At 58.3% G+C, this 24,653-nt stretch overlaps 1 protein-coding gene across 13 annotated transcripts in view; it reads left to right on the forward strand.

Annotated features, from left to right (window-relative positions):
• Nucleotides 1-22,122, forward strand: part of ACOX3 (acyl-CoA oxidase 3, pristanoyl) — a 48,091-nt gene extending 25,969 nt beyond the window's left edge. For 7 of the 13 annotated variants that reach the window (XM_030876810.2, XM_060298917.1, XM_030876812.2 and 4 more), the window contains exons 11-18: nt 1,416-1,536; nt 3,599-3,721; nt 3,963-4,076; nt 8,757-8,872; nt 14,258-14,432; nt 15,565-15,632; nt 18,152-18,238; nt 21,390-22,122. In XM_030876810.2, coding sequence (XP_030732670.1) covers nt 1,416-1,536; nt 3,599-3,721; nt 3,963-4,076; nt 8,757-8,872; nt 14,258-14,432; nt 15,565-15,632; nt 18,152-18,238; nt 21,390-21,509 — 924 coding nt within the window. In that variant the 3' untranslated portion in view covers nt 21,510-22,122. Of the gene's footprint in view, nt 1-1,415; nt 3,722-3,962; nt 4,077-4,324; nt 8,735-8,756; nt 8,873-14,257; nt 14,433-15,564; nt 15,633-18,151; nt 18,239-21,389 lie in introns of those variants that run through there. The other 6 variants (XM_060298915.1, XM_060298921.2, XM_060298920.1 and 3 more) reach the window with 6 other exon arrangements.
• Nucleotides 22,123-24,653: the final 2,531 nt, after the last annotated feature.

The raw sequence follows: 24,653 nt of genomic DNA on the forward strand, positions 1-24,653 counted from the left end.
CGCGGGGACGAAGGCTCCGTCCGACTTGACCCGTGGGCTGTGTCCTCTCGGAGCCCTCGCTGCGATGGGAACGTGTCAGGCACGTGTCCACATTCCCGATTCTCAAGGATGTGCTGACACGTCTCCCGGTTCCCGTCTGTGAGTTCAGCTGCTGTTCCCCTCTTGAGAACATGATGGTTTTGCAAAATCCGCATTACCGGCCCCTCAGTCGATTTCACGGTTCTGATCCCTTTGTAAACAACGCGACAAAGGTCTGCATCCAGCTGACTGGATTTGACTTGACAGGCGGGGCTTTGCTCCAGAAATGAGCGTGCAAACCCACTGAGGTCGGCCCCTTCGTAGAAAGGGGTCCTCCGCTAATTTCTGCGTGGACGGTTCATGTGTTGTTTCTTTTCCCCCCTTACGCTGCCTCCTGGGCAGCGGTGAAATGGGAATCACACCAAGGGCGTCTGAAAACTGATTAGGAATGCTGCAGATCGGGGTTACGCACCACGCCCTGAAAAGCCTGTATCAAATTAGCACGTTTTGGAATATTCAGCGTAAACATCCAGGAGTCCAGAGGTGGGGCGGGGGGCGGGGGCTTGCCGGCAGTGTGCACCGCTGAGCAGTCAGGCCGACCGTGACGACCGTGACCCTGAAGACCGTTTCATCAGGAGTGCAGGGTTACGCGTGTTTTTTCTCCCCAGCGTGAGTCATTGAACCTTTTGCCAGCGGACAATGGAGTTGTCCTGTTAAAAATGTTTTGACGTGTCGTCGAGCTCTGTTCTTTCTGAGACTCAGTGCTTCAACCAGGCACAGGTTATAAGGTAGGCCTTCTTCGAAGTTGAAAGCGCTGGTCAAACAGCCCGTCATTTCGCGGGTGTGTGTGTGTGTCTCTCTTGTAACTGTTTGCGTTGAATATCGAGTCGAGGCGAAAGAGTATTTACCGGACGTGTTAAGGCTGGGGATGCTGGCTGGGCCTCCGCGCAGTGTGGACCGAGTGGCCGTGTCTGTGCAGGCCTCTGGGGCCGCCTGCCACCCTCTCCCCCGGGGGCAGCGTCTCGGCACCGCCTCCCACCCCTTGGGTTTCTTCTTAGTCTCCGCTGCAGACTTCGAGTAAACGGAGTCATAACGTCATGCTCTTCTGCCATCAGCCTTCCCGCTCGCCCGCGCTCCCACCCCGTGTTCACCGGCTGGGCAGAGCCGTGGTCGTTTATTTTCACTGTCGTGGAGTTGTGTGACTGTACTGCAGGGTATCCCTGTTTACTTGAATCCTGTTTTTTAAACTAAAATTGGGTTTCTTTCCTTTGTAGTTGTCGGGTACCTCGGATTAGACTGGAGGGGACATGAGCCTCTGAGGCTGTGCTTGAACTGACCCCTGACCTCTGGGCTCGGAGCCTTTTTTCACCTGTTCTCGTTGGCTTCTCTCTCCCAAGGCAGAGCTGGGACGCGAGATCCACGCCTTGGCGTCGGCCGGCAAGCCCCTGGCCTCGTGGACGGCCCAGCGCGGAATCCAGGAGTGCCGGGAGGCGTGCGGAGGACACGGCTATCTGGCCAGTAGGTTTTGGGGACACGTGGGCTGGCCTCCTGTCCTCTCCCGCACCATGTGGCTCACGGCCAGGGGTCGGCAAACGACAGCCTGCGGGCCAAAGGCCGTCTCTGTGGGTAAAGGTTTTTGTGAATAAAGATTTGTTGGCCCCCGGGTCACACCCATTTGTTTACACACTTCCCGTGGCCGTGTTCCCACTCCACCCGCCCAGCAGAGCCGTCTCAGCAAAGCCTAAAACATTGACTGGCTGGGGCTTTCCCGAGCGGGTTTGCCAAGCCCTGCCCGAGTCCAGTCCCTCGGCTCGCCGCTACCTGATGCTCCTCGGTCGGAATCCGGGTGTCACGATGCGTGGAGACCGAAAACCAGAAGAGGGAGGAGCTTATCTGTTCATCTGAATTGGAACCTTTTAGTTAATGGCTTTGGCAGTAAACTGGCAGCAGGTTTTGTTCCGAAGAAAAATTCTGAAACTTAGAAAAAGAGAGTTTGCTTTTATTGACACTGGCAGTCGGTCAGCTGGTGGATGGTGGAGAGAGGGGGAGACCGACAGCCCGGGGCCAGATCCCGGCTCTGCCGGTCACGGGCTTCGTAGCCGCAGGCAAGCTGCCCACCCTCACTGCCCCTCAGCTTTCGTCTCCGTAGAATGGGACTAACGATAGGATAGCACAACGGGGGGCTTTGCAACGGGTAAGTGAACTACCCCACATGAAGGGTCGAGCACAGTGTCGGCATAGGGCATGTGCCCCGCCATTTTGGTCTGTTATTATTATTGTTATTATCGTGGTCGTCATCATTACTGCAGCTTACCTGCCTAACTCCCCGTGTGCTAGTCTCTTCAATAACTGATTGGTTAAAGTCTGGTTACTCAAAGAAGGCAACAACAGAGCTGGCAGAGACTTCCTTGACAGTTTATTCCTCCGGAAGCCTTTTAGGAGCTTTTAGTAACCGGGACGTGTCCCAGTTACTCCTCGTGCGGGGGCGGCAGGCGGGGGGGCCCCTCCCCTCCCCACACTCCACGTTTACTGACGTGTGGGTAATCATGGGGCTGCAGACGTTACTCATCCATGTGTTTTGTCCTCTGTGCAATGCTCTTTGTAGTATTTGTTTGTTGTTATAGGTCATATAGAGATGCTATAAATAGAAGGAGGAACTTGAATCACGCAGCCCTTCAGACAACAAAAATGACTAGAGGAAGTGTCATCGTCATCACATAATACAAACAGGGCTGAAGCCAGTGAGGCCCAACTCAGCAGGAATAAATGTAAAGCCGTTTATCTAGATTTAAAGTTGCAAATCATTTCTCTAAGGGCACTCTTAGCCCTTCACGTTCAGTGGTCTAACTGTGGCATGGGCAGCAATTCAGAGGAAGATGATCAGGGCGTCATAGGTGACCACAAGCCTCGTATCTGCTGCTGAACGTCTTACACCCTCTTGGGCTGTTCATAGCAATACGTGAGTGTGAGAAGTTAGGGTCCTACCCTTTCTCCCATCTCAGCCTCACACGTTTGGAGAACATTCTCCGTCAGAGGATGGAAACCTAGGTGGTGAAGATCTGGGAAGCATACTTTATCAAATCTGCAAAGGAATTGGGTTATTTCGCTGGTAGGAAAGACAAGAGAAAAATGAGAGTTGTCTTCAGATATTTGAAATGTCTCGTGTCCAAAGAAGGGTTCCTTCAGTTGGAAAAGGAAGAAGGGCACCCTCCCGCCGCTCAGGTAGTCAGCTCTGTCAGTGACCCCACTGGAGGGCGCTTTGCCAGGTGACCCGAGAGGCTCGTGGTAGGGACAGGGATGCTGATGCCAGCGGATGCTTCTTGAGCGCGGCCCTGGGGCTTCCCGGGGAGCCACCCGCTTCTCTTCCCGGGGACCTCGCGGGTGTCACCAATATGTCCTTAAAGAGGGAGCAGCCGGCTCCCGCGGGTCGGGGGTGGAGCTGGCACTGGGAGCAGGGCGGGAAGTGCTTCATCCGGTCAAGCCGGGCCTGGGACCTCAGAGTCCCAGGTGGCAGCTGGGGGTTGGGGGGCACTTCCCACATGTGCACCCCCATGACGAGAACGCTGGGGCCTCCTTGCAGTGAACCGTCTGGGAGACCTCAGAGATGACAACGACCCGAACTGCACATACGAAGGCGACAACAACGTCTTGCTGCAGCAGACCAGCAACTACCTGCTTGGCCTGCTGGTGCGCCGGGACCAAGGTGAGCAGGCCGGCGCCCCTGCAGCCCAGTTGGGGGCGGGAGGGTGAGGTTCCCAGGCCCCCTTGAATTAGCTCTTCTGTCAGGATGGACTCTGGGTTTGCAGGAAGGAAATGTGTGATCAAATGGGGATGGACCAGCTTCTGAAGTGATGGGCTGGGGCAGGTGGGGTCCTTCCACCAGACATCCCCTGGGGTGGGGGGTGGGGTCCCTGGCTCTCCCGAGTCACTGGCTGTGCTCCTAGACGGTGCCCGCATTGAGAGCCCGCTGAAGACCGTGGACTTTCTGGAAGCCTATCCCAACCTCCTTGGCCACGGGTTCGAGGCTTCCAGCCCTGAGGACTGCTTGGACTCCTCAGGTAAGTACACTCCCTCCGTGTCTCCAGGGTGCACTGTGCCTGGCAGAAGCTGGAATGGCAGCCCATCTGCCAGAGAGCAAGGGGTGCTGGGTCTGCTCCTGGCCCCCCACCGTGTTAACGGTTGTGATTTTAATCGCAAAAACCGCTGTCGAGATGCTGTGTGTTCCACGGAACGCTGTTAGCGGAGAGCCTTTGGCGTGGCAGGAGGGCACCTGGCTTTACAGAGTGTCTGTGTCCCCCGGGGGCAGGTCGCTGGGTCCTCCGGGTGAAGGAGCCGCCCCCTCCCTTACTCGGAGGATGGAGAGCATGTGACACATCGCAGCATCAGCAGCTGCGGGCACTGGGCGTGCCGTCTCTGGGGGACCCCGCCGGGCTGCACCGCGGCTCACGTCTCCAGGAGAGGAGACCACGGCTGCCCAGTCCACCCCAGTGCACCCCAGTGCATGTCAGCGGCCGGAGCAGGCGTCAGACCCGGGCTGGGCTGACTTGCCGGCTGTCTCTCCTCCACCTTCTTCATCACCATCATCATCCAGAAACACTGCTGCTAGTAACTGCTTCGTCTCCCTCACCACACTTCGTTACAGCTTTTCTGACAATAACGCACCTCCTTTATCTCCCTTTTTAAAGTGCTAAGAGGACACAGGGACACACTTGAAGATCTCTTTCTGATGCTTACAGAGCTCCCCAAATGTTGCTCCAGGAAGCCCCCGGAAATGACCTAATCATTCTAATAACATCAACCCCACCGGAATGTTTTCCCCTAATACTGTCCCCCACTGTAAAATCAGAACGTAAGCACGTGGTCTGCCAGCTTCAGGAGGTGTCCGCTGTGCCCGCTGTGCCCCTTCCCCGCTCGCTGGAGCTGTGGACGCAGGAGCTGTGTTGCGCGCCGGCCATCAGGAAGCACGCCAGGGCAGCGTCATCTGTTTTTCCTGTGGGTGCTCTAATTTCTGCTCGTTCCAACAAAGTGAAAACATTTTCTGGAGCAAAAAACGCAAACAAAATTCATTTGACAAAAGGGGCTTGGCGTCCAACACTGACGGTCGGGAGCCCACAGCCAGCCGTTCGTCTCCAGGGCATTCGATCATGAAATCCCACACCTCGGGGCCGGCCTTTGTCTCAGCTGCATCTTGGGTAAAAAGTCCATAAATGACATATGACCCTGGGGCTCTGTAGGGCTGGACACTCAAGACCTTTCCAGTATTGAGCGAGGGCTGTCTGCAAGGTCAGGAGATTTTTCCTCCAGGGATTAAAAGGTTTATTTGGAGAGGGAGGGGCCGGGTGGGGCAGCTCTCTGTCTGCTTCCTCTGATTTATGTGCTGAGGATGCGTGTGTGCTGAGGATGGGTTTAACAAATGGTCCTGAGTGTTGAGGAGCTGCACGTCGCTTAATAACTGAGGCCCAGTTTTTTCCTTTAGTTGGCTTATTTGCAAAAATATTAAATAATTGGAGTTCAGCGTGTTGGCTGCTCTGACCATTGTGTATACACACAGGACAGTAGGGTTGTGTAGCATCACGTGTTCAGAGGGGTACATGGTGCGGTCAGCACACCGCCCAGAGGTTGGAAGCTCAGGGTCTGGAGTCAGCTGTGTAACCTCGAGCTAGATGCTTAACCTCTCTGAGCCTCAGTTTCCCCTGTAAGGTATCAAGAGGGAATGCGGTACCCCCCGCCCTCGTGGGCGGCTCACCGCCATGAGCTGGGGCCCTCCCTTGGGAATGGTGGGTGCAGAGTGACCCCTGTAGCGCGAGTTAGCTATTTCCCAGGAAGGCGGCTTGCAAGGTGGGTCTTGGAGGTTCAGAGCCGTGTGTTTGGGGAGCAGTCAGCCAGCCACACAGGAGCCGTGGGGTGGGCATGGTGGGAGAGCAGGTGGCTCCCACACCTGGGGCTGTGTGCCAGCCGAGGATCTGGGCCAGGTGGCCAAGCCTTGCTTTCTGGGGCGCACCTGGGCCAGAGCCCCACTTTGGAAGGCGTGCTCTGGTGCCGACGCAGAGCAAGGCTGGACTCGGGAGAGCAGCCAGAGGACCAGAACCCGGGCAGGGGCAGCACAGGAGAGAGCGACGGGAGCTGGGTGAGGGCACGGGGGACGGTCGGGGGGATGGTCAGGTGGTACGTTCGATGGAGGGCCAGGTGAGAGACCCCCTGGGGGGTGGGTGCTGGTGAAACTGGGAGTTCAGGGGTCCCACGTTAAGTGCCCGGTGGGCGTGTCGGGGAGCCCCGACACTGAGAGGCCAGGCAGGTGGGCAGACCTCGGAGTGATTGACCGTAGTGACAGTGGCCACCCTGGGAGCGCGCCTGGGTGGGAGGAGCCGGCGTGGGGAGACAGGCAGCGCTCAGGGCCTTCGAGGGGTGCAGGGGAGCGGCCAGGGGAGCCCCGAGGAGGCCATTTGTGACCCAGGAACCTGGGAGGGACTTGGGGACTGAAGTTGAAGCAGCATTTGTCTTGGGCCGTCAGCAGCCCCCAAGCAAGAGCGTTACCGCCCACCTGTGCCGGTTTCCCCCAGTTTGCTCCCGATGACTCCTCACGCCCAGACGGACTCTGCGAGCGGCCCGCACGCCGCCGGCTGCGATGGTACCTTTTGTGTGCTCGCTGGGGGCTCCGCCCTTCCGTGTGAACACGGAGCGGTGTGACCCGCTTCTCTGTGAAACACTAAAGGCTAAACGTGGAATTTCTAGGAAAAACGTTCCAGCAACTCACGTATCAAGCTTGCTTCTCACTCGGAGCACAGAGCAAACCGTGAACTGGTTGCTGACGTCAGCACGGGGGCTCCACGTGGTGCGGGGCCCCCGGGGAGCCGGGTCGCTTCTGCAGGGGGTCGCCTGCCCGGGCAGCGTCGGGGAAGAGTCCGGAGGAGCCGCGCCTGCTGCGTCGTGGGATGGTGGGGCCCCTGGCTGGGGTCAGGAATTAGCCTGAGAGGCTGCTGGCCTTGGTGACTTCCTGGGTTTTGTTGCCACGTAAATAGATCATGGAAAATCTGAGTCCCCGTGGCGCCCACCTGTTACCGTCTTGGTGACGGTCCATCCGGCAGGAAGAGTTTAGCCACAAAGACCCTGGGACACACACGCGTCAGAGTGGGCCCCGTCGGCATCAGAGCTGGTTTCCAGTGTCCACCCGGCTTTTCAGGGATGTCCTGAAGGGCAGCGCCCTGGGCCGCTGGTTTGTGGGTGTCCCGTGGCACAGGACTGGGTGTGAAAACAGCAGGAATGTGTCCTGGACCGAAGCTCACTGCCCGGGTGTGGGCGGGGCCGCACTCCCTCCGGAGGCTCCGGGGAGGCTCCCTCCTCATCTCCGCAGTTCGTGGGGGCTGCAGGCATCCCTGGGCTTGTGGCTGCGTCCCCCATCTCTGCCTCTGCCTTCGCACGGCCTCTCTTCTGTGTGTGCGCTTCTCCTTCTTCTCATTGGATTCAGGGCCACCCTGATCTAGGATGACCCCGTGTTGTCACGTCATTCCATCTGCAAAGACCCTGTGCCCAAGTAAGGGCACGTTCACAGGTTTCAGGGGGTTAGGACATGCCCCGTTCCAGCCACCCCACCCGGCAGGCCTCTGGGAGGGGTGCGGGTCCCAGGTCCGCGCCCCCGCCCCCCTGGGCTCCCTGAGAACAGCTGTGTGAGCTCGGGCTGCTTGCGGCCTTTGAGCCGATTCCTCAGCCCAGTGACATGGATCGTCTGCTCTTTAATCAAGTTCTCAGCTGTGCTGTGAGGTAACGGATACGACAGCGTGAAACAGTCGGGGGTCCGTAGCAGAACCCGTAGCAGTGGGTACCATGCGTCATCTTCCCAGGGAACGGGCTGTGTGACATCGAAGGAAATCCCAGGTGCCCCGTGTCCCGCCTTTGTACCCAGACCCAGTTCGGCCAGATCCCACCTGGGAGTCTGGAGCTGGGAGCAGCTGCAGGCCCCGCGGGCCTGGGCGCCCTGGCTCTGGGCCCTCTGCCTGGGTCGGGCGGGAAAGCGTGGACGCAGAGCCACGTAGCCAGGTCACACTCCACACCCCTACCCCGCTCGCTCGCTGTGTGCCTGGGCTCGTCCTCACGCCCTGTGTCCTTAACGGAAGAGGCGGTAGCCGTCCTGCCGGGCAGGCTGTTCTGAGGTCGCCGAGTCCTCGGAACTAGCGGAGATGTGGCGAGAAGGACCCACAGATGCGGGTGAGGCGCTGGGGCGTGGGGAGGAGGACGGAGGTCTTCCTCCAGCCCCTTCCAGCCCATCCCTGTCTGTCTACACCCCTGCCGTGTGCTTCCTCTCTGCACTTCAGGGCTCTCGGGTGAGGGGGGCAAGGCGTCAGGGGAGCCGGTGTGAGGTCCAGGGCCCCAGGGCCGGGCTGGCCAGGTGGACAGGGCGCCCCTCCTCCTACCGCCTGCTGGAAAGTCGTCCGGACGTCCGTGCAGATCCGAGTTTCTTCCAGACTGTGTATCCTCATCGTAAATGAGGTGCTTGCCCCCAAAGCGCCTCCGTGACCCTGTGGGCTCTGTGGCTACCAGAACCATGGAGAACACGGGCTGGCCTCACAGCAGAGCCAGGAAATACCCTCACCTGGGCCTGTCCCAGCCCGGCCACCACCCGGGCTGTGCCGTGGGCAGTCCCTCAGTTTCCGCACCTGTAAACTGGAGAGCTGAGTTCTCGACAAGGGTGAGACGCCCTACGGTGACATCGGTTACAGTTTTCTCCGTTTCTCGTTTTGAAGTCCCGCTGGCGGCATACGAGTGGTTGGTCTGTTACCTGCTCCGCGAGAGTTATCAGAAATTAAATCAAGAGAAACAATCGGGAAGCAACGACTTTGAAGCAAGAAACAACTGTCAGGTACGTGTTTGTTTTAAAAGTTGCTTTTCTAATGATTCGCTCCTAATTCCCGCCCCGTCGTGTCCTTGGTGAGCTGCATGTCCTGGTGATGGCAGGCCCCGTTGCTCAGCCCCTGTGACCTCGGGCGCTTGGCCTGACGTCTCCGCAGCTTGGTTTGCTGTTGGGACGGTGGCGCCGCCCCTGCCCCGTGTGGAAGAGGTTGTGGGCATCATATCGAAGGCCCCTGACAAGTGTGTGGCCCGTCGGCCAGAGCTGTGCTGGTTGGAGGGGGGACCCGGGGCTGTGGGAGCCCGTCAGCCACCAGGGTCCCTCCCGACCAGCAGAGTGACGGCTCGGTGACTCCTGTGAGGTCCCACCCGCGCTCTGTCTGCATTTGCTTCTGTAGTCATTGTGCTTCTCTCCAAGGAGGCTCGGTGAGATTGGCCCAAGGGCAGCTCTGGTTCTCACTCTGGGACAGGGCTGCCTCTCGCGTCTGGAATCCGCAGCACAAAAACAGCCGCTCTAAACACCTCTTTACGCGGGATCTGGGCCTGCTGTGCCCCGTGGGCCCCGTGCATCCACAGTGACGGGTGTCGTTCGGGAAAAACGTAGCCCAGGAAGCTTCTAAAACTGGTGTCGTCCCTTCGCCTTGGACACGGGGCGATGGAGCCTCCCCCGATAGCCTGGGGCCACGTCTGCCCGTCACCTCCGAGGGCCCCGCCCCCTGTGCTGCGAGGGACAGCTTCACCCCCTTGAGCAGGTGCAGTCAGAGCAGAGCAGGCATCCGGGGACCTGCCGGGCGTGTCTGCCCCAGGAAGGGGGAGGAGCACACAGGGATGGGGCTTCGCTGGAAAGGCTCCGACCGAGGGCGAATAAACCAGGATCAAACCTGTGTCTTCAATGAATTCAGCAGACGTCAAGGTGGGTGAAACCCTAGTTCAGTCCAGGAACCTGAGAGAGGAGGTGTGAACACGATCCTTCCACGTGGGCTGGGGCCACGGCACCCTCGGTCACTCGGACACTGACGGCTGCGGAGTTCCTCCTTTCTCTGCATTGTAGCCCAAGACCCCGAAAATATGGAGGACACAGAGGTCGCCCCTTCCCAGCACATCCGAATCCCGCAGAGCTGCCCAGAAGGTCACCACAGGTCTCGTCCGAGCCGATCTGCGACACCGCCATGCCCGCCGGCCTGTGCCCGGCACCTGCACACACAGACAGCAGAACCCGAGTGTGTGGCGTGGTCGTTTGAGAAGGAATTCACGTAGACCTTCGACTGAGAACTTGGCAACGGCACCTCAGTGAGCCTCGTGGCAGAGGACAGGAGGGGCCAGCGTACCCAGCCTGGGTCCAGCCAAGACGGGTGTCCCTGGGGAGAACCTCAGAGCTGAGGTGCGGCCAGACGGAGTGGCCGTGATGTGTACTGGAAGGCGGCCGCGGGGCTTGGAGGGGAGGGTGACCCGAGAGGGGGGCTGCGTTCTCCAGACCTGGTCTGGATCACGGAGCATTAAGTGTGAGCGCTGGGTCATCCTGACAGCTGAGAGCGCCTCAGAGCCCTGGGACAGACGTTCAGGGTCCTGTGGAGATGTGGTCCCCGCCCGTATGGTGATGGGAGCAGCAGGAGAGCACGAGAGGGAAACTTCAGCAAATGTTTACGTGCCCTCGGCGGGACGAGCTGCTCAAGTATGACAGGAAACTCAGAGGCTGTGAAGGAAGAGAAAACTGGCAGCTCTGACTACACATACGTTCACCCTTTCTAAATAGCAGAAGATACTACAAGCAAAGTCAGAAGACAGATTCCAGGCTGGGGAAGCATGAGACGTACGTAACTGACGGTAGCAAAGAGTTCCTACAGGTTGAGGGTCAGCCTGGCCTGGAAACCAGCCTCTGGCCCGAGGTGGCAGCCACAGCAGTCGCTGACCACGAACCAGGGCCAGGGATGCGCGGGTCAGAGGACAGTGTCTGATGGACGAGGGCCACTCCATGCGCTGCCAGCCGAGGCTGTGAACTACTGTGCCCTTTGGGGGAGATCACTGGCTGCTTTTGTGAAAATATAAAGTGTGTTCACGCTTTGACTCACCGGGGGGTAGGGGGGGACGTTGATAAACTTTTCTTTATCTGCTCCTGCTAGTAAGAACTCGCAAGCATTGAACCCAAGCCAGCTGTGACCCCTGAGCCCAGCTCTTTCCCCCACACTGCACGGCTGATGTCCACGCTTGAACAGTTCAGAGTTTGTTTTTTGCCTAAAATATTTATTACTTGGTAAAATGCAAATATACTCAGAAATCAGAGCACACCAGAAACTGATACCTGGATCCGAATTTTTTCCCTGGGGCTGTAGGTTTAGTGGGGGTGGGGATGCCTGGGAGGGAGGACCGTGGCACTGGGACCAGTGCAGGGAGAGGGGAACGGACCTTCCTGGCCTCACACGTCGGACTGCTGGCCTCTCTCTGGAGCTTTTCGTGGTTACAGAGCGGCAGAAACATTGAGTTTGGACCAGCTTGTGCCGTGGCGGGTAGGACCACCCCTGAGTGTTTCTGTCCCCACCGCGGCCCCAGAGTGGACACCATAAGGACCCTTTGTGGGCACTGGCCCATGTCTGTTAATAGCGTGGTCAGATCTGCTGGCGGCAAGGACAGGCTGTCCGGGAGAAGCCAAGGACGGGTACTGCGTGTAAGGATTTGGGCGGGAAGTGGAGGGCGTGGGAGCTGGAGTGAGGCCCTCACCCCTACGCATGTTCGGGCTGTGTGATTTTGGGGGACCTGTCCGTGCATTGTGGGGTGCCCAGCAGTACACCAGGCCTGTACCCACTAAGATGCCAGCAACACCCCCGAGTCGTGACAACCAAACTGTCTCCTGACGGTGCCAGATGCCCCAGGGCGCAAACCGGCCCCGGTCAAGGACCCCTGAGTCAGTGGAACCTCCCGTCTGGAGCGGGGAGCTGATGGGAAGCGGAAGCAGATCCGTTCTCTGTGGCTCGTGGAATCTCGCCTCTGCCATGTCTCTCCCTTCAGACACCTCCTGCCTGCCCATGGCCTGGCGTGGCCATCACCCTGCATCCACGGGACCACCCAGGCCCAGCGCATATGCTGCCCGTGCACTGTGCTCTCCACGGCTATTAATGCAGGTTCTCAGGCAGCAGGGCAGGTGGCCTGACGAGCGGCCAGGAGAGCCAGCCAGCCCGCCCCTGGCGCCCAGTCAGCGGGGTGGGGAAGTAGACGTGGGCTCCTGAGCCCGCTGCTGCGTCGGGCGTCCTGGGCACGGAGGTCGCGGTGGGGCGGACCCCCAAAGCCCAGGTCCCCCAGGCGGCTGATGGCCTCATCTGAACATTTCCAGAAGCACACGTAGCAGCTTCATGCGTGTCCGAGTCCTGGGATTGAGACAGAGTAGAAGAGCAGCCACCATCACAGCAGCTTCTAGGACCCCGAGCAGGTGCTGGACACGTGAGATGCTGTCTGACGCCCCTCCTGGCAGCGCTGGAGGCTGCACCCTGATGCCCCCTCTTCTCAGACCAAGAAGCTTGGGCTTGGGGCGGAAACCGCCTGTCCACACGTGCACATCTGGAAAAGCCGAGTGGATTTGGAAGCTGGTCCCCTCGACCCTGAATCACTTCTGCGTCAGTGACTCAGAGCTCAGCGGGGCTCAGGATGCGTTTTCCGGGTGGCGAGGTCAGAGGTGGCGCTGCCTTACCAGGCCTGCACCAGCCGATGCCATAGCTGAAATGGACGTACGCCACTTGCACGGGGAAATAAGATGAACGCAATGTGATTTCATACTAGAAAGGCCACGTGGTTGAAAAGGAGAGAGTGAAGTGGAGAGCACGGAGAGTTTGGATTCAGTTCTGAGCCCGGCCCCTGGGACTCGCAAGGCCCCTCACGCAGAGCGGAGCCCACAGCGCGTGAGCACGTTTAGGGGTGCGGGTGGTTACTGTAATGACACGCTCTAGCGACGTAGTGAAGGGGTGGACACTGGGGCCAGCCTGCCTGGGTTCAGCTATGTCTCTACCTCTTGCCCGTTGCGTGACCTTGTTTCATCCGTGGGGTCCGGGGAGGATCAAGGTGATAAACTGCTGGCTCTTGTGAGCTTAGCGCCTGGCCTGGGGTGAGGGTGGGGTACTCCCTGCCCACCTCCGCCGTCAGCTTCCCTCCTGGGAGGTCTCCTCCCCCAGCCTCCCCCAGCGCTCACCCTCCAAAGCCAAGGGCGCACACTCCACAGCGTGTGCGAGAGGGAAGGGGACAGAGCCGCTCTGAAGGCCCCGGGCTGGCCCTCCAGGCCGGACACGGGACGCAGGATGTGTGCCCTTGCGGCTTCAGAAGCCCAGCGGGGTGTTGGGGTCGGACGAGGCAGACTGGCACGAGGCCGGGGAAGCGTCCTCCCCTTGAATTTTCTCCTGAGGGCGCCTAGTCTCGGGCAGGCCCTGGGAGAGCCTCGGCCTCGGAAGTGACCAAGGGACGACCCAGTGTTTGCTCTGAAAGTCGAGGGCAGGCCTTGAAATCATAGCCCCTGCCCCTTGGTGCCTGCACCCCCTTCCCCCTGCCCCCCGCCCCGGACCGCACTCTGGACCACAGTCTGTTGATTCTGGTCGACGGTCGGGGGCAAAGTAGGCAGGCACTGAGTAAAGGTCTTCACCCTGCCCCGTCCCCGGTCACCTCCTTGCTGGACTATTTTTTTAATTACACAAGCAACACATGCTCATTATAATAAATCAGGAACGCATCTATAATTGTTCTAATAAAAAAGCAGTAAACCGATCAATTAGAGATGGGGAAAGAAAAGCTGACGAGCAAAGCTAATGATTAGCAGCAGATGTTTTGGATATTGGTTAGAGAAGCAAAAGCTGGGACCGAAAGATCCGTGGTGACTTCCTGCTTCCACACACAAAGCCAGCATCGGAACTCACACGCAAGTCAAACTCGGCCGGGAACGGCTGCACGTCTTGGCCCCTGTCCAGTGGTTGCCTTATTCCTGGACGTGATAGGAGAGTGGGCGAGAAAGGCTGATCTTTAGAAACTTGGGAGGCAGGGGCGTGGCCACGCCCTTGGAGGAGCTGACGTCACTCTCAGGTGAGTCCCCGGAGTAGCCTTGTCCATGGCCCCGCGTACAAGAGAATTGACCTTGTGCTCTCAGGGAGCCCACCTCCTGGAGACGCCACTGGCCGTGCTGGACGAGCCCGTCGTGCCTGTGTGTTGGCTGTGGGGTCACCTCGCGTCCCAGATGGGACTGAGCTGAGAGAGGTCGCCGGGCCTGAGGTCCAGAGCTGCTGCAGCTGGGCTTGTGTTCCTGCAGGCCTTTTCATGGTGCTTCCCCAGAGGCACTGCCCGGCCCCGTCCGTCCCCTGCTGCACTAATGCTGCTGGCACGCAGACCTTGCTGTGTGTTCCCGAACGCCGTGTCCTGTGTTCTGTTGCAGGTGTACTGCTGCCGCCCCTTGGCCCTGGCATTCCTGGAGCTCACGGTCGTGCGGAGGTTCCACGAGCACGTGCACCAGCCCGACGTGCCACCCCCGCTGCGGGCTGTGCTTGGGCGGCTCAGCGCTCTCTACGCCCTGTGGTCCCTGAACCAGCACACGGCCCTGCTCTACCGAGGTGAGCCCCCTGCCCAGGAGCTGGGCGCCCTCCGCTTTACCCAGGAGACTCTGCTTTCCCCATGTGGTGCTCCTTCCGTGCCATTTTCTGAGCACTCATCACACATTGAGTGAGGAGCCCAGAGGCCACAAGAAGAAAAGCACAGCAGAAGGGTGGCGCCCACAGGACCGAGCCCGGGTTGCTGGGGCAGCACCCCCAGGAATGCCCAGACTGGGGATCCGGGAGGGCTTCCTGGAGGCGGTGATGAATGGCCTGATTCCTGGAAGATTGGTGGGAAGGGGGTAAACCTGAGTTTCTCAAACTTCATTTTCATTATTATCCCCCAAGGAGCCCTTTTAGACGTCTTTTCCTAACCACCCCCATGACGTGTTAACACTACAGCTATTCTGTGTATCTGTTCACGTTCTGTGCGTATATCTGGGCTGTGTGAGGAGTACACTTTTCCCCTCCCCCTTGCCAGGAACCCATGTTTTCCCTCTTGGGGCTGGTGTTGCCCCTGGGAGGTGGTGCCCGAGGGCTCCCGGGTAGAGGGAGCAGTGGGGTGTGGGGCGAGGCGCCCACCCACTCCGAGTGAGCGGGCGCCGTTCTCTGCGGCAAAAGTCAGACAAAATCAGTCCCGCAGCAGAGTCGGGGCCTCCTCTTTAGGCCTGTTGGACGGCACGGCACAGCCCGCCGCATTGTAGGAGGTGAGGCTGCGGGGCTGGGTCTCGTGCCCAGCCCCTGGTGGCTACAGACGCCCACATGCCCGCAGGTGCAGCTGTGTGCCCGCAGCCCCTGTCGGCCCCCAGCACAGCCTCCTGCCACCGCCCGTGCCGTGCTCTGCCTGCCGCCGGCCCTGCCCCGCAGGTCTCCCCCCAGCCCCCCAAGGCCACCTTCCTGGGCTTCAGCCTCCCCAGCTCCCGGCTCTGACCCCCAGCACAAGCTCAGTGAGCTGGCGGGAAGGGGGACACAGGAGCCCAGCCCTGGCCGGTGCCTTTCTGTGAACGGGTCGCAGCGGGGCTCGGGCAGCAGTAGCGAGGCATTTTCACACAGAATGGGCTCTTTTGGAAAGCTGTTTCAGCATGTTTGCAATTTGTGGGTAACTTGGGAGTTAGGGTAGCAGAACCCAGAGTAACCAGCGCTCTGCTTACAGGTGGCTACTTTTCTGGTGAACAAGCAGGTAAAATGGTAGAGAACGCCATCCTGGCCCTGTGTGCCCAGGTGAGTTGAAATCCCCTTATATCCTTATACGATTTCCACATTACACACGATCACCCGTATATTAACGTTCACTGACCTTAGCTTCCCACTCGTTTGTGTGCGGGCAACTGTTAGCACAGCCGGGAAACTTACAGAATGTGCTTATGTCAGAAATTTCAGGACGCGTCATTTTCAGAGACTGTCGTAGAATCTGTACACATTCAGCTTGCTCTAATAATAATTTTTTACAGCGATATCGATAATTCTCTCCAGCATTTCATGTTAGCCTCCAATTTTAGTTCGTTTCACGGTATTTTCCTTTTTTATTGCATCCTTCTACCTTTGTCGCCCAGAAAAGTCAGATGGCCCCAGCGCCACGTCACGTTCTGAGGGCACTCTGTCCACTGGAGCTTTGTGTGGGGGTGGACGTGTTCTGGGACGGCGCTGTACCATACCATCACCACTGGCCACCTGGGGCTGTTAGAATGGCGGCCAGTGTGACCAAGGATTTTTAGTTTTCTTTAATTTTTTTTTAAACCAATTTATTTATATTTTATTTATTTATTTTTGGCTGCCTTGGGTCTTCGTTGCTGCGCACGGGCTTTCTCTAGTTCCGGAGAGCGGGGGCTACCCTTTGTTGTGGTGTGGGGGCTTCTCATTGCAGTGGCTTCTCTCATTGCGGAGCACGGGCTCTAGGCATGCGGGCCTCAGTAGCTGCGGCACATGGGCTCAGTGGTTGAGGCTCGTGGGCTCTAGAGCATAGGCTCGGTAGTTGTGGCACACGGGCTTAGTTGCTCTGCAGCATGTGGGATCTTCCCGGACCAGGGACCGAACCCATGATCCCTGCATTGGCAGGCGGATTCTTAACACTGCACCACCAGGAAAGTCCAGTTTTCTTTAATTTTAATGAAACAGTCACGTGTGTTGTGGCTGCCGTATCGGGGGGTGCAGTTAGAGGCATTTCTCTACTTTTGATGGTAAGACATGAACCAAAGTCCCCAGCATTTTGCCCAGTGTCTCACACGACGGGTGACAGGCCGCTCCGTTTCTCCCCTTTCAGGGCTTTCAAGTTGATGTAGTTCTAGGTGATGCCTCTGTGGTTGACATTAAGGCTCTCCCCGGGTTTGTTTCCTAAGCGCCCATCTCTCCCCACGTGGGCTCTGGGTAAGGGTGTCTCTGTGATCGTGCTGTGTACACAGACCGCATTTACTTAAACAGGAGGGGGTCTTCCTTCGTGTGTTCCACAGGTGGTGAGTGGCCATTATTAAAAATACAACCATCGGGGCTTCCCTGGTGGCGCAGTGGTTGAGAGCCTGCCTGCCGATGCAGGGGACACGGGTTCATGTCCTGGTCCGGGAAGATCCCACATGCCGCGGAGCGGCTGGGCCCGTGAGCCATGGCCGCTGAGCCTGCGCGTCCGGAGCCTGTGCTCCGCAATGGGAGAGGCCACAACAGTGAGAGGCCCGTGTACCGCAAAAAAAAAAAAAAAAAAAATACAACCATTGTTTTCCTTGCTCTCAAACGTGACACTTACACCACGGAGCTGGTGGCTGGCGGTCCTGGGCCATAATGCAGCCCGAGCCACCTGGCAGATCCAGGCTCGTCCTGAGTCGGGGAGGCCAGGGTCGGCCGGGGGGAGGGCGCCAGCTCCTTCCCCGGTCCAGCCATTCCCTTGGGCATCGTCTGTGGGGCTGTCCTCACCGTCACAGCAGAGGGGAGCGTGAGACAGAGACCCTGCGGCCCACAAAGCCGGGCTCTTTCCTGTGGGCCCCCTACATTAAACGTTGGCCGACCCCGGTCCAGGCTCGTCTCCCCTCACCCACCGCGGTGCCCGGGGGTGTGCGGAGCCGGGGAGCAGCCTCTGAACCACAAAGCGGGCTGCACTTCCCTGTTCCTGTGACTCTTTGCTCAACGGTTGCTTTCATACGTTGTTCAAGTCGCACCCGTTCCAGCGTTCTCTTGAGTTCAGCCACGGCATTTCACAGTCATTTTAAGAAAATTGTTTTTTGCATTTCAAGAAAATGCTTGGGAGTCTTCTCATATAAATTCCACTTGTCATATTGAAGAATAATTTGTATAATGGGACGGGAGAGTAATAAAACTACTGGGAACCGAAGAGCGTTGGAATGATGGCTTTTCCAGGTGCTCATAAATGCTTTTTCTCTTACATTTTTTTCCGGACATATTTTCCTCTGTTGGAACAGTAATTGCCCAGATAAGTCAGGGTTCAGAGACAAACCTCTGAAGACAGTTGCCAATTAATGAGCCACAGAATCGTCAGTTTTACGAGCGGTCCGTACCTTGTTGAAAAAAAATAAAACATTGGAAGTCTTGAGTGGATAGCAACATGGTGAAAATATTCAGACACACACTCAGCGAACCTAAAATCCAGGCCAGTGAAAAGATAGCACTTTAGTAACTGAGCCACATGGGCCTGCCCGCCGGAGTTACCGTTGCTAGTGGGCTGTAGGCTCTGTTGCTCGGTGGTCGCCATGGAGATGCCGGGAGTTGCCAAGTGTATGGACTTTGTTTTCCAACAGCTGAAAGACGATGCTGTTGCCCTGGTTGATGTGATCGCCCCTCCTGACTCCATCCTGAACTCACCGATCGGCAGAGCTGACGGCGAGGTAAAGAGCAGAGCCTCCTCCCGTGGCGGCTGGGGCCGCTGCAGTCAGGACCGCGAGCCGGGGGCTCTCTGGGGCCTGATGGTAGTCGTTGCAGAGCCTGAGATGATGCCGTGGCCCGGGAGTCTCTGGTCACACGTGGGCAGCGGGGAGGGAGTGGCTGAGAGACGTGGGGGTGGTCACGGGCGGGTTAGCCGTCCCCCAGCCTGCCCTCCTCCGAGAAAGGGGACGGCATTGCCGCCCTCTTGGGCCGTGATGCCGAGGTCAGCCCGAGCCTGTGCCACGCTCGGGGCCCTGCAGCTTCTGGCTCTTTTCACGCTCTCCTGGGAGCCTCTCCACCCCGGGTCTTCTGACCGGCTCACGGCACTAGCTCGTAACCCCTCACCCTCTGCCTGTGCTTCGCCGGCAGCCCGCACGTGGCTTCCCGAGCTCCTCTCTCGCCCCTCCTCCCCACGCTCCACAACGATGGCTTAAAAGCAGACCTTGTCAAACAGCTGCTCTGATGGAGCCCTGCACCTGAAATGGCACCCAAATCCCTTCCTGCGTCCCCAGCCCACGCGGCCTGACCTCTGCCCCGTTCTCCAAGGTCATTTCACACCGCGCCCCTCCCACCCTCTGGACTAAAGTCTCACTGTCCTCCTGTTTCTCCGTCGTACTGGGCGCTTTCCCACCCCAGGGCCTTTGCACCTGTGTTCCTGTTGCCGGAGCACTTGTGTTCATTCTAAGCGGAATGCCGCCTCTTCAGAGAGGCCTTCTCCGGCCTCCAGCTGAAGGGGCACCCCCAAGAGTGGCCCCACTTTGTCCTGCTGTGGGACCCTCACGGTGCCCACGGGTGTCCCTACCTGACCTCCTCCACCACGTGGAGACGCCCGTGCTGGACGACACCCACGGGTCTGCTCAGTGCCTCCCACTACCTGTGGGTGGCTGTCCCTGTGTTTCCATGGAGATGTGGCATTTCACAGTGTTGAAGTCACGTGCTGAGGTTCCAGGGCTGTCGTGTTCTTTCTGCTGAGACTTCTGCTGACCCAGGAGACTGAACGTAGGGTGCTAGGAACCCTCCGTCTGTCCCCAGGGGACACTGCAATCAGTCTGGGGGGGCAGGCGCCTGGACCTCTGACCAGCCCAAGCCACACCTGGGGTTGGGACAGGAGTACCAGGCACTGGGGTGGACAGTTCGGACGAGTCCCCCATCGAATCAGGACGGTGGGGACCATACATCTGTGGAGGGCCTGCCGTCCTCTGGCTGCACAGCTGGGCGGGGCGTCCCCGCTCACGGTGTGTGTTACCACATCCACTTCGCCAGGGAGAAACCCAGCCTCCGGAGGGGCCGGGCGAGTTGTAGCGGAGCCAGGATTGGGGCCGAGATGGACCGTCTGGAGGGAAGGCAGGAGAGAGTGAACCCTGCTCTTGGCTAGGGCCCCCGCGGGAGCACGAGGACGACGTGCTGACAAGCCCACGGGAGAGGGGCTGGCCTCTGCGACACAGGTGCACGGGAGCGTTAGCCCCGAACAGGCGGCGCCGAGCGGCTCTGCAGAACACGGCCCTGGCTCGCGGGCGGGCGGCGGAGGAGTAGGGGAGGGCCGTCCCATCCCGTCCTGTCCCGATACCGGGGCCCCGGGTTCCACGCTGACACCAGAGCCAGCCCGAGGCTTCACCCAACAGGGTGCCTGACGCAGTGTGCATTCCTCCTAGTGTTAAGGGCTGAGGTTTGAACTAGGTGCTCCTAGGTAAGAAATTCATTTATTTTATTTTTAATGTCAGGCATTACTTTTTATAAATTTATTTATTTACTTATTTTTGGCTGCGTTGGGTCTCCATTGCTGTGCGCGGGCTTTCTCTAGTTGCGGCGAGCGGGGGCCACTCTTCGTTGCGGTGCGCGGGCTTCTCACTGCGGTGGCTCCTCTTGTTGTGGACCACGGGCCCTAGGTGCGCGGGCTTCAGTAGTTGTGGTGCGCGGGCTTCAGAAGTTGTGGCGCACGGGCTGTAGAGCGCAGGCTCAGTAGTTGTGGCATGTGGGCTCAGTAGTTGTGGCTCACAGGCTGTAGAGCGCAGGCTCAGTTGTAGCACACAGGCTTCAGTAGTTGTGGTGCGTGGGTTCAGTAGTTGTGGCTTGCAGGCTCTAGAGCGCGGGCTCAGTAGTTTTGACACGCAGGCTTCAGTAGTTGTGGCGCACGGGCTCAGTAGTTGCGGCACACGGGCTCTAGAGCGCAGGCTCAGTAGTTGTGGCTCACGGGCCTAGCTGCTCCGCGGCGTGTGGGATCTTCCTGGACCAGGGCTCGAGCCCATGTCCCCTGCACTGGCAGGCCGATTTTTAACCCCTGCGCCACCAGGCAAGTCCCAGAAATTCCTTTTAGATGAGCAGGCACAGCTGTAGGAGATTGAGATCATCAGTAAGTGAAGCGTAACGCTCCGGGCTGTGCAGTGTCGCCTCGGGTTGATGACCTGTGGAGACAGAGCGCGTCCTTGCGTCTCCCTGGGAGCCAAGAATAGCAGAGCGTGGGCAGAACCGCTGAGTGTGCTTAGCAGGTGCGGGGGAGGCTGGCTTCTTGAAAGCAACATTTGCCAGCATCAGCCAGATACGAAACCGGCCCCTTCCCTGTCTCCACGGACCTCAGCCTGGACGCTGGCCGTGCTGGGAGCAGGGAGGCGTCAGGCGGCTGCCCGCCACGCTCAGGACCTTCCTCGAAGATAACAACCGAGAGCAGTTCCGCCTGGGGGGCCCTGAGGCGACGGCTAGCTGGCCCGCTCTGCACAGTCTGACGGGGCAGGCAGAGAGGGGCCAGTGCGTGCCCAGGCCCTGTGGCCCAGGGGACAAGCCGTCACGCTGCTGCTGGGCTGCACCGCCGCCTACCAGCCAGCAGCCACGTGGGTGCGAGAGAAACGTCGACTTGCAGAATCCACCTTCCAGGAGAATTTCCAAAGCAAAGGGCGAGCGGGGTGTCTTCATCATTAAGTGTACATTATTGTCCTTTATAGTTGCATTTTCACAATTGTTCTCTACCGGCAAAGACTGATTTACATAAATTAAATTTAAATCATCTTAAAATGTTTCCACGAGTGACCGGAGAGAACTTCCTGGGTGTTCACAGTTGCACTGGCACACTCAAAACCTTTCTTGTTACATACACGTGTGTTCTGTCTGTCTCTTCTGCAGCTCTATAAGAACCTCTGGAGTGCTGTGCTGCAGCAAAGCAAGGTGCTAGAGAGGGCGTCGTGGTGGTCGGAATTCTCTGCCAACAAGCCCGTCCTAGGAAGCTTGAAATCCAGGCTGTAGTCGCACTGGCTGGCCGTGATGCAGCCGTGGAGACGTGGACCTCGAGTTCAAGTTCTGGAGGCCCCAGAGACGGCTGCCGCTCTCCGAACCCACAGCTCTGCCCTTGCCCGGCTGCTCGTCCCGTGGAGCCCAAGGCGGGCCTGGCTCATCCTGGCCTGCCCCCCACCCCGAGTCCCAGCAGGACGGGTAACGCCTGAAGGGCAGGGCTGATTCGCTGGGTGAAAAGAAAACCTGTAAGATCATTTCTTCCTGACGGACTGAGCGCTTTTTGATAATTAGAACTTTGTACGTTCTATTTTCATATGCTGATTGTGAAACTGGTCGCTGGTGATTCGGGTCGGGCAATATTCTACCTTCATCTGAGACTTCTTACAAGGCTGTGCTTGTAACACTACGCCCTGTACGATGCCAGTCTGATTCTTCGTTCACTCTGGTTTGACTTTCTCATGTAATTAAATTCTGACCTTACTCATTTGCACCAGGGACCACCCGAATGACATAGTTGAAGATTTTGCAGGAAAAGAAAATCAGTTTTATTACTTTGTTGTGTGGAACTGGAAGCTTCCATCAAAGAAATGTTTCCAAAGGGAAAAAAAATGCATAATGATTTGAACGTCTGGTCATCCTTAAGTTCCGACCTCCCAGCTGTGTACTTCGTCACTTTGTTACGTGAAGTGGTTTGTTCCTACAGGCAATGGGACACCCATTGCTGCCTGGCTCCGCGTGGGGGTGGGGGTGCGTTTCTCCGGGTCCTGAGCACCCTGATGGGGTGGCTGGGGGAGACAGATGGAGGAGGTTGATGGGTGTCTCCACCTGTCACTCGAGTGTCCCAGGTCAGGACGATGGCTGGTGGGTGGGTTCTCACTCGACACCCCGTCTCCGTTGCCCCTGGCCTCGGGGGCAGGGGAGGGGCCGTCCTGTGGCCTCACGAAGAGGCTGAGATGGAGGATGGAGGCTGACCAGGTGCGGCCCCCTCACCTCCTGTGTGTGCCCGGGACCGGCTCTGCCTTCGGCCTCCAGTCCTCTTGCCTGGGCGGAGGGTCTTGTCTGAGGACCAGGGGCCAGCGGGGCCTCAGAAGGAGCTTCACGTGGCTCCAGGCCGGCCCTTCTCTGCAAATACTGGGCTGCACAGAAGCCGGCCCTCCGGGGGAGCCCTTGTCACGTGGTCTTTGTCTGTGAGCGCCCTCAACACCTGGCCGTCGAGGGCCAGGGGCCGCACGGACGATCTGCTCCGTCCCAGGGCTGCCTACGTGGCGTCCCAGCCCCGGCTCCCTCCGTCCTTCCTTGGCGTGTCCCTCTTCCCTGACCGACCAGCGGCCTCTGTGTGGACACGGATGTGGTGTTGGCAGCGGACTCCCTTCCCACCTGGTATCTGAGCCAGGGGGGCCTGTCCCTTGCCCTGCTGAACTGTCAGTCGTCTGCCAGCAGGAATTATGTGACAAGCTGCCTTTACCACGTGCATAGCCCGGTTCCCTGGACAGCACAGCACTGACTGGCTTGTAGTCGGTCTTCCCATTGGTCTGGAAGCTCTTTGAGGTCAGGGACCAGGTCTGAATCACCTGTTTCCAATTCCCAGCTCGAGGGCACACACGGGAAGTGCTTGACAAGTGCTGGAGGGAGGCGTGGATGGGGGGATGGGGGGATGGGGGGATCAGTGGGTGGAGGGATGAACGAATGAGTGAATGAGTTGCATGAAAAAACGCATGAATGAATGAGTGAAGAAACGAATGAATGAATGAGTGAAGAAACGAATGAATGAATGAGTGAAGAAGCGAATGAATGAATGAGTAAAAGAATGATCGGGGTGGATTTAGAGGCTGCTGAAGGAGGGAGGACCATTTTGGCCCCAGTGCCCAGCGATGGCAGGTACGGCTGTGGTCCCAGTCACTCCATCGAGTGGGGCTGCTCTCCTTCTCGTGTGAGATTCGGGCCTTCCTGTCTCCACCCTGGGCTCGTGCTGTTACTTTGAGCCCATGCTGACCCCCGCCCACCTTTCCAGCTCCGGTACCGGCTGCAGCTCCTGGTCAGCCCCATTCCAAGGCAGTAGCCAGGGCTCTCTACCCTGGGTGGGGCTGCCTCCCCTCTGGATCCCTGGGACCAGGGGTGGTCTCCTAGCTCTGCCCCTCACAGGGCGCCACCAGTGAGGTGCTCCGTGGAGGGAGAGGTGAGCAGAGGGGTGGGCACGTCCTTCACACTGAAGACCAATGACATCCCGTCTACAGCAGACAGGATGTGTGGACCACTGTGGAAATAATGCGGGAGTACAGTGTGACCAGACAGAGCCCACCAGCCACTGAAAAATCCATTTTTCATCTTGCAATATCACCGCAGTTGAAATTCTTTAAAAATCATCCCAAGGGAAAAAAAAAAGCCAAAGCCACTGCTCCCCTCCAGCCCTATTAAATGAGCAAATGCTATTTCCAGAGCTACTCACTTGCCCGTCTCAGTAACCAAGTGTTTTTTTAAGGAGTGTGTTTCTACTCCTATGTAGAAAATCATGTATCAAATGACAGAACGCTGGATAAAGGCTTTGTGAACACAAACGCGACTTGGCCAGGGAAGCAGCAGTGGTCACGCTCAGCCTCGGTCATTGAGCAAGGAGATGCTGACCGTCCACGAGAACGTACAGGAAGGGAAATGCAGAAGGGAGGGCCGGGTGGGAAGAGCAGCCCCGGGAAGGGGCATCCTCGGCATTGGCGGAGCTCAGCAGGGAGGACTTGGAGTCCGGGGGTTTCCCTTGTGACCACACTGCTCCTGCACCTTGGATTTGATGTCCTTCTTCCCCAAAGTTATGGCCACACAAGATGTTATGGCCGAATTGTGTCCCCCCAAATCCATATGCCAAAGTCCTCCCCCCAGCACCTCAGAATGTGACTGTACTTGAAGATGGGCCTTTAAAGAGGTGATTAAGGTAAAATGAGGTCATACACGTGGGTCCTGATCCAGTAAGACTGGTGTCCTTATGAGAAGCAGGGGTCAGCACACAGACACGCACAGAGGGGTAACCACGCGAGGACCCAGGGAGAAGACGGCCGTCCGCAAGCCAATGAGAGAGGCCTCAGAAGAAATCAACCCTGCCCACGCCTTGATCTTGGACTTCCAGCCTGCAGGGCTGTGAGGAAATCAGTTTCTGTGGTTTGGAAG

Source organism: Globicephala melas, chromosome 5, assembly GCF_963455315.2.
Source record: "Globicephala melas chromosome 5, mGloMel1.2, whole genome shotgun sequence".
Classification (NCBI taxonomy): Eukaryota; Metazoa; Chordata; class Mammalia; order Artiodactyla; family Delphinidae; genus Globicephala; species Globicephala melas.